The sequence below is a fragment of the Sinocyclocheilus anshuiensis genome, unplaced genomic scaffold (assembly GCF_001515605.1).
Source record: "Sinocyclocheilus anshuiensis isolate Anshui unplaced genomic scaffold, SAMN03320099.WGS_v1.1 scaffold227, whole genome shotgun sequence".
Lineage (NCBI taxonomy): Eukaryota > Metazoa > Chordata > Actinopteri > Cypriniformes > Cyprinidae > Sinocyclocheilus > Sinocyclocheilus anshuiensis.
Window position 1 is genome coordinate 2,723,676 of NW_015549590.1, and position 14,692 is coordinate 2,738,367.

Consider the following 14,692-nt stretch of genomic DNA (forward strand, 5'->3'; position numbering starts at 1 on the left):
TATTTTGAGGGGACAGCAAATTTACACTGTTATACAAGCTGTACACTCACTACTTTACATTGTAGCAAAGTGTCATTTCTTCAGTGTTGTCACATGAAAAGATACAATAAAATATTTACAAAAATGTGAGGGGTGTATCACTTCTGTGAGATACTATATATATATATATATATATATATATAAATAAAATCATTTGGAGGGTAAATTATGAAATAGCATGTCAGGTTTTTAAATGTTTTATTGAAAATGTACACCATGGAATCTTACTACAGTTAAATATTTCACAAATTTCTGGTATTACAGGGGTGGGGGTAATTGACATTAAGGGGAAAATATGGAAGATGACTAGAAAAATGTAGGCCAGTCTTGACACCCAAAATGTTTCACACAGAAAACAGTCACTTGTCAATAATGTAATTAATCATTAAAACATGTCTTGACATTGCTAAGCAAAATAGGTCCTTATAAATTATATGTACTGCACGTATGCATGACTGTCTGTACCTCATAACTGACGTATTTTAAATGAAATGACTGAAACTCCTTGACATATCTAAATACAATATTTGGCAAAATGGGAATTGAATGTAACTGCACATTGTACCTGGAATAAATACATGTAATAAAGTTGTAATAAAAAGAAAGTGTACATATGTCTAAGCAAAGAATAACTCCATATATAAACAAAAATATGTTCAGGGCATGCAAAAGAACAGAAGATAAAGAATATAAAAAGTGGCACTGAATGTGACCTACATGGTATTTCAATAGGTGTTATTATTCTTTAAGATTATATTTTAAATAAAGTGTATGACTATATTGGTGCGACTATTTACGACTTGAAATGTATAGGGCATTACAAAACATACAATACAAACCTCTCAGATTTTGCTTATATTTACCTCATGCTTTCAAATAAAGATTCTAATTAAATTACAATTAAACATCTCTTGCTTAACAGGAACTTTCGGGCCCATTTTCTTTGGATTTTCTCAAAATTCACAGCCAGCGTGTCAAAATGTTTTCAAGTCTTATTAAAGATAATCTTACTCCGCTTAATTCATACCCTAAATTATACATAGTGTTTGCAAATAAGTTAGTATCCGTTCGCTCCTCACAGTTAACACCATGTTAATGTTGATGAGGACATGCAGGTTCATTCACGAACACATGTATTCATGAAAGAAACAAAATTATTGTTTAATTGAACAGATTGAGACTGCAAGGCAATATCATAGACATAAAAAGCTTAACTGAAAAAACTCCAAAGCATTCCTTTAGTTCACAGCCTTTCTACTAGAGCTTTGGATCTGGTGTCACCAGCAAACGATGTCTGTAAAAATACTAATGAGGGACTGCTTAGCATGCCCTAATTAGGAAACAGAGCTAATATTTGTTGAAAAATACCATGTTAAGCCCACATAAGGCCATGTTCAACAGGGCACACAGCATGAAAGTTTAAAAATAAAATTAAAACAATTAAACAAAATATTCAAACAAGGCTGACGGAGTGAAAAAGACAAGAAGAGTGGATGCTTAGTTCTCGTGGAAGCTGCAATCCCCTCTTCCAACAGGTGGCCAAGACAGAGTTAAAAGAAGCTAGAAGAAGAGAGGAGACAAACGCAGATTAGAGAAAGTATCAGGAGGCCACTAAACTCAACAGCACCAGTGGGAAGACAAGTTTATATCAGTCAACTGGAAATGGGCACTCGGTTTTTTCTTTTGCCAGCCAAAAGCATGAAGCATTCGGAATGAGGGCGGATAGGAACACACCGTCCTTCTGCCTTGCTTCAAATGCATTGTGCATTTGCTTTTAAATGTGCATGGATTAGCTCATCTCGCATTCTCTATTTAAAACTGTGGTCAACATTAACCTAATCTAAAACTTAGTGAAGAATAAAACAGATTATCTGGGACAGTGATTATAATGATTGCATTTGCCCTCCCCACTTCTCTGAAAGAGGCACAAATTTGAAAGAAATAATTCACCACCCTAAATAATTTCTCTCCCTCATGTAGAAGAGTTTGTTTCTTCATCGGAACAGATTTGAAGAAATTTAGCATTGCATTGCATTACTAGCTCACCAATGGATTCTCTGAAGTGAATGGGTGAAAACTTTGATGAACTGGAGTGGTGTGGATTACTTGTGGATTATTGTGATCAGTCGTTTGAACTCTCATTCTGACGGCACCCATTCACTGCAGAGGATCCATTGGTGAGCAAGTGATGTAATGGCAACTTATCCAAATCTGTTCTGATGAAGAAACAAATTAATCTACATCCTGGATGGCCTGAAGTGATTAAAGGTTTAGCAAATTTAAATTTTTGGGTGAACTATTCCCTTTAAGCATATTAGTCACACAAAGCATCAAAAATCACACACCGCAAAAAAGCACAGCCTTAAGCAAAGGTTTTGGTAACACAATAAATACAAATGTTAGTAAAAGCTGCAGAAAGAGCCCAAAAATCAAAATACAAGAGGTGATTTATGAGAAACGCAGAGGGGCTTGGTCCACACTGCCTCCCCCTTAGCCTTGGGGTACCGGTTAACCAAAGAGTCTGGGCCTGGTCCCTTATCAAAGCCATACTACTCAGTGCAGAGCCAGGGATTACTGCAAAGGAAAGTAAATACACACACGGCAGTGAGCAGGGACACTGGAGGGAGCAAAAGCGTTAATAGATGATAAATATCAATCACATCAATACCACCTGATGAAAGACCAGCATCCAGATACAATACAAAACACTGTCATCCAGCATAGAACCAACAGAATCACTTTGATTTTGCTGAACAGTCCATCTTTAATCGTAGCTTTGAAAATATCATTGAGAAACTCAAAATTAACCTGTCATTTCCTGCAGTGACTCAGAAAACTTGCCTAGACTAAACTTCCTCATGCAAGGATCTTATAATGACGTTTATGTCATTTGACTTGTGGTGGTGGTCAAAACACTTCACTTGAGAATACAGGCCAAACCTTTAGAAAATAAATTCAGATGAATGATTAGTCTCATTATATACGCTCACCCTGAGTGCATAAACATTCAGTCACACTTTTATGAATAATGCAAATAATAAAATGTAGAATTAATTGTCTGATTTTCATACACAATGACTTTCCCACAGTTTAAAGGTTTATGAAAGGCCCTTTATTACTGATACAAATATTGATCCCTTTGCAATTGATATTTATTTATTAGAAAGTTTTTTGTTTTTTTTTGTGAAAAATAAAATGTCACAAAAATAAAGTTATAAAAGGTGCTTACATTTGGATGAGATGTGCCAAAGTTTTTCTAAACTAATACAAGCATAGCAATAACAGGTTTATAAAAAAAAACATTGAGGTATGGCTACAGATGACCAGACAGCATCTGTATAACATGCATGAGCTAAAATGAGACAAAACATCATGTTCAATTAGAAAACAGGGTAAAATGCCTTAAATCTCACTGCAAGACTGAACTGAAAGCAGCTCATACATCTTCCTATTATAACACTAATGACAATTATGGTACTACTAATAGAATTTGTCCCATTTTAACCAGTGTACTCAACTACTGCATACCCACAACAGTTGCCACACATATTAAAGTTGAATCAAACACTAGTCATGCAGAACAAAGCAATATCATCATGACATCATAACACAGCAAGTAAAACAAAGAAAAAAAACAATCGCATGTAAAGAAAAAAAAAAGAAAAAAAAGAAAAAAGAAAAAAAAGGAGTTAAACAATCTAAAGAAGGATTCCATTCACAGTTAATATCCCTCCTCAGCTGTGTTATGCATGAAACTGGGGGGACGGGATGGGACGGGATGGGAGAGAGGGGGGAGGGAACGGGAACAGCATTGCTCAGGAACACTGAGGAGGGAAGAGCTCATTCACAGCGGGCAGGGGGAGCACATTCTACAGGAATCCTGAACTGGAAACGAGAGAGAAGGAAGATTATTGTTCCCTACAGGTTACACACTGTTGTATACACATTAATTAAAAAACTATCAAAAATGTTAGTCGTGCATCTGTTAAAACATTTCAAAGCGGTTGCAGGGGGTGCATGTGGTAAGGCTTAGAATTGTTCTCTATTTGTACCAGATAAAATTCATTACATGGTCTCCTCTTTTGTGTTATGTACATGAACCGGATATCCCAACTTTAACAATAATGTGTTCTTTAACTATTGCTAAGATGTCTGTGGCAAGGGATGGCTCACTCAACAACAGCATTATTTTAAGGCCAAGTGGTGGACTAGTGTGGCCCAGCTGTAGGAGCTGAGCCATTAAAGGCTCTTTTGTGCAAGATCGTGGAAGAGCAGTGGAGTGCAAACAACAGCAGATTGTTATGGATTCAGATGGCAGACGGCTGCACATCACACAGAGAGAGCAATAAACTCTCGCCTGGCGCTGGTGACATAATATCCCCTGCTGCAGCCACAAAGATGTTCACATTACCAGCACTTTTAAGCATGAATAGGAAAAGCTGTAATTACTACTGCAGTGCTTCAACACCGCAATTACAGGATCAGTCTAACTGACCATCATCATTACATGTGTTTTTGTAATTTAGCTCCCTCGCGAATGAGGGCTTGTGCCTTAAGATATACTTTGAAAGCCTTACCAGCATAAGGTGTCTCATGCAGGACTGGGAGCAGGTGAGGAGTTAACTGGAAAACAGCATGGATGAGACGTACATGACACGTTCACAAACTAGACAAGACACCTTACATGCAACATCAAACAATGAATACTCTACATGCCCTGCCTTGCAAGAGCACTGAGGAAAACTGGACCATTTCTCTGGCTATCTTTGATATACACACAGGAATAAATAACACACACAGGAGCGTGGAGGAGAAAGTGGTACGAATCTGGACTGTTAATGTAAAGGCTGTAAGTTTGGATTTGGATTGGGACAATCTTGCACATTATGTACTGCAAAAATAAAAAGCATCTCCTTTATTGCATGACACCAACAATTAACAGTGTTTCCTCAGTATCTCATTGCTGTGAAAAGTGCTGCCTTGTGAGGACATACAAGAAGCTTAAGCGGGGGAAACAGTTAAAAACTGAAGAGATTGATATGAAAAAAAACAACCAAACAACAAAAACGTAAACCTTGTCAGTGCAAGTGTCTTCCTCCCATATAACACTCAGGTGAATGCAGCAAATCAGCTTGAATACACAACCATGAGTGATTACCAGCATTATTGAAGCAATTTATTTGAGCTCTGATTACTAGTACCCTTTTCAGATTGGATGTGCATGATCGCAATGCAATAAGTGAATGCAATATTGTATTGTTAATAATGTAATCATTTAATACCATGAAAACTAGAATTATAGAGCATATATAATTATAACGACGATATTGAACTGTCTAACATGTTATATTCATACAAGATTTCTACCACACACCAGACTGGGTAATGTAAAGAGATGTAGTGGATGTTTTATATTATAAATGCACAACAATATGAGTATCTTCACTACTGTTCCAAAGTTTGGGGTAGGATGTTGTTTAAATAATTCTCTTACGCTTACCAAGGATGCATTATTTAATTAAATACAGTAAAAACAGTATTAATGTGAAATATTATTACAATTTAAAATAAATTATCTATTTTCATATATCTAAAAATGAAAATTATTCTTGTGATGGCAAAGCTGAATTTTCAGCAGCCATTACTTCAGTCCTCAGAGTTGACAAGAAAATCTTTATAATATGCAAATGTGGTTCTCAAGAAACATTCATTATTTTGAGTGTTGAAAAGTTATGCTGTTTAATATATTTTGTGGAAAATGTGATTTTTTTTTTTTAAAGGCATTTCTTTTAAACAAACCTAATCTAAATTTAACATCTAATTTAATGCATCTTTGCTGAATAAAAATATTTTCTTAAAAAAAAAAAAAAAATCGTAAAAACTTTTGAACAGTAGTGTATATACTCAAACTAGAACTTTAATTTTCACATCACTGCACTGTCAACTCCATTACTATTATTCATTATCTAAATTTAACGTTCCTTGCAATATTACTTGAGCGTTCAGTGAAATGCACACACACGTACAGACGTTCACACATGTTCTCCTGCATCGTGATCTTCTGGTATCTCGGGAAGGGAAGGTTGCGAGGGTTAGGAACCATGTAGAGGTCAATACTTACTTTTTCCTCTCTTTATCCTTCTTGAGTGTGGCGGAGCTCCCTGCCTGCAGGGTCTGGGCCTGCAGCAGCTCAGCAGCCGTCTTCTTCTGCTTGAAGCCGTTTAGCTCATCATCAAGAGCCTTCTTCTTGTCCTCTAGTTTCTTCTTCTCATCCTGGTGAAGCTTCTTGAGACGGTCAAACTTTTCATGAAGCTGTGAAGTGAACACCACAGAGTCAGTATATGTTACTAAACACACAAAGCTACTGTAAAATAGTTCAATTTAGAGAAGTAACCACTGACTCTTTTTTTTTTTAAATGTTTGGATGCATTTGATCGTTTAATCCAGACCAGCTATACAGCTACTACAGTATATGTACATACCATGTACTGCATGAGCTGTGGATAACACTTTGAATACATTTGTTACAAAAGTGCTTTAATTACGGTCTTCAAAACATTTTTTATAAATAAATCCCAAACCTCCTTTTCTGCCTCTTTCAGCTCTGCCTCCTTCTCTTTGACTCTCTGGACAAACATCTGCCTCATCTCCTCCTCTTTCTTCTGCAGCTCACCCATGAACTCATTCCTCTTGGCCTCGTATGTTTCCTGGAGGCTGAACACAACAAACCACACACAAAAGATTGTTTTAAAGGGATAGTTCACCTAAAATGAATTAAACCGCTGAGATTAAGCCACTCAGTTCATATGGATTTGCTTCACAATGCCTTTTTAATCTTCTTGGATCTTTTCGGGGTTTTTTTGGTTACCTGGACTTTCAATGAAGGGTCTCTCTAAAATGATCTTAATTTGTTTTGAAGATGAACCAAAGTCTTATAGGTTTGGAATGACTTGAGGGTGCGCATATAAGTGAACTATCCCTTTTACCATTACATTTACCCTGCCTGTAAATGCAGACTATAAATCTTTATGTCATAGGTTGTGGTGGAGAACTTTTTCCAGATCATTCAGTGCGATTGTGACACTCTTCACCTGAAGGGTTTGCTGTCAGGGTCTGTGTCTTTGAAACCCATCTCCTCCAGCTTGCAGCGGCGGTATAGCTCATAGTGGCGAGTGTGAGTCTGCTCTCGCAGGTCCTCCATGTTGACCCTGATCAGCATTTCTCTCAGCTTCACGAAATCACAGTGATTCTCATTCTCCACTGGAAAACACAAAACACATCATGTCCGATGGAAAATTACCACCAATGACCGCCACAGTGATACAGGCACAAGAAAAGAGAAGGGAATAACTTCCTCCTGGACATGCCATACACATTACTTACTACATTACATTCAAGGTTGGAGTTAGTCTAAGAGTTAAAGATCTGGGTAGTTAATGGAAAAGATGACATGACACTATCTTAAGTAACAGTGGTACAACAATGTATTTTAAGCATGCGTTTAATTCTTATAGATGCATACAAGCTGTTTTGTATGTCATTGTGTAATTGAGAGACTTTTCTGAATATCTGAAAAAAAAAAAAATCTTGTAAAGACAGTGATAAAAAAAAAAGAAAGAAATGGCTTAAGAAATGGTGACCATTTACATAACCTAACATAGGCAGTTTTAAAGTGTCTAATACACTTTTTAAAATACACTTAAAATGTTAATTTTAACATCTTGAGGTTACAAAAAATGTGACTTCTGATAGCATTATTCCATTTCATACCACTGATACAAGGACATGACCTCTTTTAACAGTCAGTTTGTATAACTCTGACCAGCTGTGATCTAGTATTGTTAGCACGAACAACATTCCCTGCAGCTGTTATTGTAATAGTATAAACACAGATTTTTTACATTTGATGAAGAAATTGTGAGTGGTGCTTGTCTGTGCAAAAGTTCATAGGATTTTTACCAGCTCACTAGCTGATATACATTTGCATACAAATGCATCCCATTCTACGTGGTTTTAATCCACGTAACTTTGACCTTTAATCAAGTAAACTATGTGCCATAAATCACGAGTAAACACTTGACACACAGCAGCAGTGATGCATGAAATCACACACATCACATATATCCATATTTTCCTCAGTCATGTCAGCCTTCCATCAGGCTAAATTAAGTAACAGCACATGAGCTGCCCTGTGGCTTCATGCGCTGATTAGAGAGAGTGAGAGAGATTCAGAGTGATGTCACAGACAGCCTGAGGCCAGTCAGAGCACTGCTGCTATAATGTTACGCATCAAATCACTGCATGCATACCACACGTTAACGAAGACTGACAGGACAAATTGTGAATGAAGTGAGCTGGATTTGTACAGCTTACAGAACATGACAAATTATCATCATTGTACTGTAAATCCTCTTTTTCATTTAAGACAAAAAGACACTGCAATATGTGTATGTACTTTAACATTCTTTAACATTGACAGTAATAATAAATGTTTATTGAGCAGCAAATCAGCATATTAGAATAATTTCTGAAGGATCATGTGACAAGAATAATGGCTGCTGAAAAGCTTTGCCATCACAGGAATAAATTATGTTTTAAAATATATTTACATAGAATACAGTTTGGGATACGCTGCACTAAGGGATTGTGTTTGTGGTGCCATCAACCAATCACTGCTGTACTGACGTAATTTTCCTGTTGCTCCACAGTGATTAGTCACAAGGGAATTACAGGTCAGTTTCTCATTCTGACAGCCCTAATACATTAGCATTCTGCCCTGCTGTGAAAAAAAATGCAAGAGAGAAAGATGATGGTGTGTTGAAAGGGAGTGTCCAGGATAGGCGCTGCAAAAAGGGAGGGATGGGATGGGTTTGGATGTCCTGAACAAAGAGGCCAGGGCCAAACAGAGGGAAGAGCTTAGTGTCATTTCCTCTAGAAGACGTGACCAGCACTTACCCTGGACGGTTCCCCAAGGGTACTGGCGTGCTCGCACCATCTTGTTCCCAATCTTCACTTCCTCAGTGCTTCCCACCACTGCAAAAGGCAAATGACCCTGCAGAGCACAAAAAAAAAACCCACAAACAAATAATTTAGCAGAAATACTCTATTTTAAGTTCAGACAGTAACAGACTTGATTATGCAACATTTAAATCCATTTCATTAACAAATACATGCTGTTCTGTGTAACTTTCTAGAATCCTGAAAAAAAATGTATCACGGGTTACCTAAAAATATTAAGCAGCTCAACGGTTTTCAACATTGATAATAAAAAAAAATCTTGAGCACCAAATCAGCATATTAGAATGATTTCTGAAGGATAATGTGACATTAAAGACTGGAGTAATGGCTGCTGAAAACTCAGCTTTCTAAAGATTTCTAAACAGTAGTTTAACTAAATACATTCTTCTGTCAATCAGTATGGTTCTAAGAGAGCAATAACAGAGGAATAACACAGCATCCACCTCCATACTTAAGTAGTACTACATCTCATCTCACAGTGGCGAAACCCTCATAAAGAAATTACCTTGTTAAGATAACATTTACTAAACAAGAATGGCCTTTAAAACCACTGAGAAAAACATATGAGGGCACATCCCACTTGAAATGAGTGGGAAGGGACCTGAGGTCAGCTATCTTTGTTTTCAGTGGTTAACCAGTACTGGAAGACCTCCACAGCAACCCCGCAGGCACAGACTGTTTGGTGAACTGACATTCATTCATTCAGCCTGCTCTATACGAGTGTGTTGTTGTGAGTCCACTGAAGAAGAATGCCTCTCCTTTTGTGGTGTCATTTCCTGTGAGCAAACACAAGCAGGAAAGCTGGACACCATATGGACTCTTTCTCACTTAAACTGTTGAACTGTGATGTGAAATGAGAACTGGACAAGCGCTGAAGTATAAAATATGGCTGTGTTTTCTCCAAGCAAAACAGGACATAGTACATTTATGATTGATTCTATGTAAAAGGATTTCAAGTGGAAGAGGAATGCATCATTCTTAATCTTATTTCTGTAATCAAATAATACAAAATACTGTAAGTACGTTTTGTTCTCTTATATAGCACATAGTAACTAGATTTTAGAAGTAGAAACACAAAGGCAAAACCTTTTCTCAACTATCTGCACAATTTTAGGTATCACTCATATCAGAAACACATACAATGTGGGATGAGTTACACACCAAAGCTTACTACTTCAGGGTTAGGAGCCTGTTTTTTATATAAGCAATATTAATAATTATTACTCCATTCACATTAAAAGAACATCATGTTTAGTGCATGTAACATCAGTAACTGAACTTAAACCAAAAATCACATTTTCATCTTCCTGAAAACCAAAAACAAGTTTATTTAATAATCGATAAATTAATCAAATCATTTCATGTTTCTACTCCAATTTTATTTGTTGTGAAATTTAAATGATTTATTCAAGTAGCCTATACGTTAAATAATAAAGACATAGTGAAATAATGAAAGATATTAAAAAAAAGAATGAAAATAAAATGAGTATGTAATACAATGCATACATTTATTAAAATTCTCCTTCCTAAAGTAATTTTTTCCAGCTGACAAGTATTTTGGACATTGACTGTTTTTTTCTGAGGCAAGTTGTTTTATTTTATTGACATTTTCCTATGGTTTAAACAATTATTGAGTAATGTATCCATGTTGTGTGAACACGTAAAACACAGACACAGTCAAAGGGTGTCATCGAAGAAGCTCTAATTAAATTACACCTTTTTGCTCAATGATTTTGACCCTTCAAAACGGTTTCGGCTGAAAACAAATTTTTTTTACTTACATTCATAGTTGAGTTGATCTCTGCCACAGTCTCATCGTCAGTGGGAAACTGGTATATCTGGACGCCATTGCTCACCAACTCACTTGTGATCTTAATTTTGAACTTAGCAAGTTCACTCTTTGAGATGGCATCTGATTTGGCGATGATAGGGATGATATTCACCTGTACATAAAGAGAAAGACTTTTTGTAGGCATTTGGGAATAATCAGTAATCGCAAATTAAATCAATTTATATACACATGAATTAAGATGCCAATTAAAGTGCACATAAAAACCCAAACAGCTCTAGTGAGTAAATATTTCCCTTTCAGACAGCTAACTTTCAACCACTCAGGCAGTAAATTACTAAATACAGATGTAAGCAACTCAAAGCAACCTCAGAACATTTGGCTAAGTCCAGATAAATATAGATACTCGGCTTCTCTCCTCTTTTATGCCTGAGCAAACTGATTAAACGGCACACAGAGTGCTGAAAAAGACTGCATTTACTTTATGTGCAGAGGCTGCTGCAGACACATGTATCTGCACAAACAGACATCTCTTTTTACATTTTTAATTAGGAGCAGCTAATGCAATTAAAATTAACTCCATAGAATGCTGTGAAAGCTTATATAAGCTCAACATGCTCGCATCTGAATGTACCTCAGCTATTTGATATTCACTTTGAAACCAATTCAGAGAGGACATTTAAAGAGGTAGTTCAGTTGGAGAACCTCTGTCCCCATTCACTTTCATTATACATTGTATATAAAAAATGGCCTGGATATTCTTTAAAAATTTGTTTGTGTTCCACAAAAGAAAGACAGTTTTGGAACAACTTGAAGGATTTTTTGGATGAATTATTCCTTTAATCTCAGGTCTCGTGGGGGATATAAACTACCAATGCAGGATAAGTGCCAACCATGCTAATGGGGGGATAATCAAACACCCCTCCTCCACAGCTCCACTCATGACTCTCACACACACACACACACACACACACACACACACACACATACACATACACACACACACACACACACACACCGGAAATCCTGTATAATTCAACCAATCCGACGACAACTTCGAAACTCCTGAAGTGTTTCCACTTTTGTGTGCCATAAGCATCAGATGTTTAGCCAACGGTCCGTAGGCATGACGTCTGAGGCTGAGACTAGGTGGGGAGGGGCGGTTATAATCAAACACCTCTCTCTAACACACAAGTGCACATATGGAGTGCTCTGATCCCACTCACTCAATTTTTACACTCCTGCCTCCCACACCACCATCTAAATACTATTCTCAGTAGCCTGGCCACTAGCTTTACACTTTGTCTGTTTCTTGTAATTTACTACTGATGAATTGTGAGGTTCACACAGGCACTTTAAATAAAGGTTTAGCCACAGTGTGAGTACACAGGCATCTCTTCTCAAGCATACGAGGCAACTGTTAGTCTCAGCTTCAGATCTAAAAGAGCATCTTTGTTCAGGGAGTCTGTGCACCACAGAGAGAGATGAAAGAGAATGCAGTATTACACAGCTGACCTTCACTGACTCCATCTACACAGCTCCAATTACATTAAACATAGTTTAGCCATCAGCTGAATGCTTAATAAACCACATCAACCATTCTGCACAGTGAAACAGTAAATAATGCTAAGCCACATATATGGAGCAGACGTTACTGTTATTATTAGTTAAATTATAGTTGTATTTGCTAGAATTAAAACAAATTTATAAATTACAGTCATGAAGTAGTGTATTTTTGATTAAAATACTGCATCGATGAAGATATTTCTACCGCTGACCGTATCATCATACTAGTCAAACTTAGGTGTGATCAAACATTTTTTTTAAATAAAAAGCATCACTAACCTTACTGTCCAACTTCTTCATAGTAACCAGGTCAAGGGACTTTAGCGAGTGTCCAGTGGGAGCAATGAAATACAGACAGGCATGGATCCGTGTATCATGATAACTGTGTAGGGTGCGTTTAATCTTCAGTTCCTCCTGAAGGTATGCTTCAAACTGAGCATCGATGAACTCCACAATAGATTTGTAACTGCAAGTTGAACAATGAAAGAAGTTTAAATAATTACTTGCGGCCAAAAAAACACACAAATTTAACACTCACACTTAAGTAAGATTAGTGTTAATGTACAAAGAGTTTAAAGCTTCAGACTTATGAATGAATGGATGAATGAATGATGCATTTATATAGCGCTTTATTGTGTATTGTTGTACACCCAAAGCGCTTTACAATCATATGGGGCGTCTCTCCTCAACCACCACCAGTGTGCAGCATCCACTTGGATGATGCGACGGCAGCCACAGGACAGCGGCGCCAGTGCGCTCACCACACACCAGCTACAGGTGGAGAGGAGAGAGAGTCATAGAGCCAATCAAGTGGTTGGGGATTATTAGGAGGCCATGATTGACAAAGGCCAGGGGGGCAATTTGGCCAGGACAGATTGTAATAAAACTCTATGAGCTTTGAGGGGAAAAGGTACTGGTTCAGGCATCTATAAATAGTTGGATAGCTCAAGACTCATAAAAGCGCATCTGCAGGCAAAATAAAGCTTGTCACAACCATTCAGCTTAATAACATGCTGTTTCAGTCAAATATGAGCGCCATGAAAATCCGTTATAACTGGCACTTTCTTGGCCTACGGCATCAGAAACCTGAAAGTGGGGTTATATCTGGTTTCCGGACACCATCCAACCTTTATATTATAATGAGCTCTGCACACAAATGTGTCGCATGACAGAGATCAAGAAAAGCAGGAACAACAGAATCATATCAAACATCAAAGACTCTGAAGTCCCAAAATAACCAAGGGCATCAGAGGGTAGCGAATCCTCTGTGGAATCTTTTAATTGATCAGTAAAAAGTCATTTATTGTTGTGCAATTCCAAAAAAAAAAAAAAAAAAATGTTCTTTGCAGTCATGACTAATGACAAATATAGCTGACCTTAGTTTCTCATCTGAGGTTTATTATCTATTATGAAACATATCAGGCTGAGTTTAATATAATAATAATAAATTATGATTATAATAAAATATTTCACACACATTGACAATTAAATCCAACAACAAATTTCCATGCATTATTAAAGGGATAGTTCACCCAAAAACAAAAATTTTGTGAATTGTCAAGGATAGGCATGGGCCGGTATGAGATTTTGACGGTATGATAACCTTAAGCAAAAATATCACGGTTTCACTGTATCACGGTATTGTTGTTACAGCTCTAAAATGTGCTCATTTTAAATGTCTAGGTAAAAAAAAAAATAAAAATTAACAATATATTTTGAGCAACATACAGAATATTTGGAACAGTAGTATTTGTTTATTTTTTCTTTGATTTGTTTCTGAAATGTGGGCTGTCCTGCAGCTTTTGATGTGGATGGCTGATTTGCTGCTAGAGCAACTGCTGCCCTAAAAAGAAGAAAAATAAAGACTGACATCTTTATTTAACCTAAATCTGTAATTACAGTTATTTAAGAATATTTGGAACAGTAGTATTTGTTTATTTTTTTCTTTGATTTGTTTCTGAAATGTGGGCTGTCCTGCAGCTTTTGATGTGGATGGTTGGTTTGCCCATAGAGCTACTGCTGCCCTAAAAAGAAGAAAAATAAAGACTGACATCTTTATTTAACCTAAATAACCTAAATCAGTTATTTAATTTGTTATAATTCATAAACATATCATTTATATAATTTCATATCATTTATTTATATAATTTCATATACATAATTTGATTTAATAATAACCCAATTTGTAGCAAAAACAGAATGTTCTGACTAGCTTTGTGAAATTATACTACATGCCTGAACGAAACAAACAGCAGAAGCTCTGAATGGGACGCAGATTCA

General features: G+C 36.7%; 1 protein-coding gene across 4 annotated transcripts in view; it reads right to left on the reverse strand.

Moving 5' to 3' along the window:
• Positions 1 to 226: 226 nt before the first annotated feature.
• Positions 227 to 14,692, reverse strand: part of LOC107658130 (septin-6-like) — a 22,594-nt gene continuing 8,128 nt past the window's right edge. The window contains exons 4-11 of one of the 4 annotated variants that reach the window (XM_016446583.1): positions 12,692 to 12,878; positions 10,839 to 11,000; positions 8,995 to 9,091; positions 7,131 to 7,299; positions 6,621 to 6,753; positions 6,161 to 6,351; positions 4,617 to 4,662; positions 3,129 to 3,924 (exon numbers count right to left, since the gene is read on the reverse strand). In XM_016446583.1, the coding sequence (XP_016302069.1) occupies positions 4,659 to 4,662; positions 6,161 to 6,351; positions 6,621 to 6,753; positions 7,131 to 7,299; positions 8,995 to 9,091; positions 10,839 to 11,000; positions 12,692 to 12,878 (943 nt within the window). In that variant the 3' untranslated portion in view covers positions 3,129 to 3,924; positions 4,617 to 4,658. The other 3 variants (XM_016446582.1, XM_016446581.1, XM_016446584.1) reach the window with 3 other exon arrangements.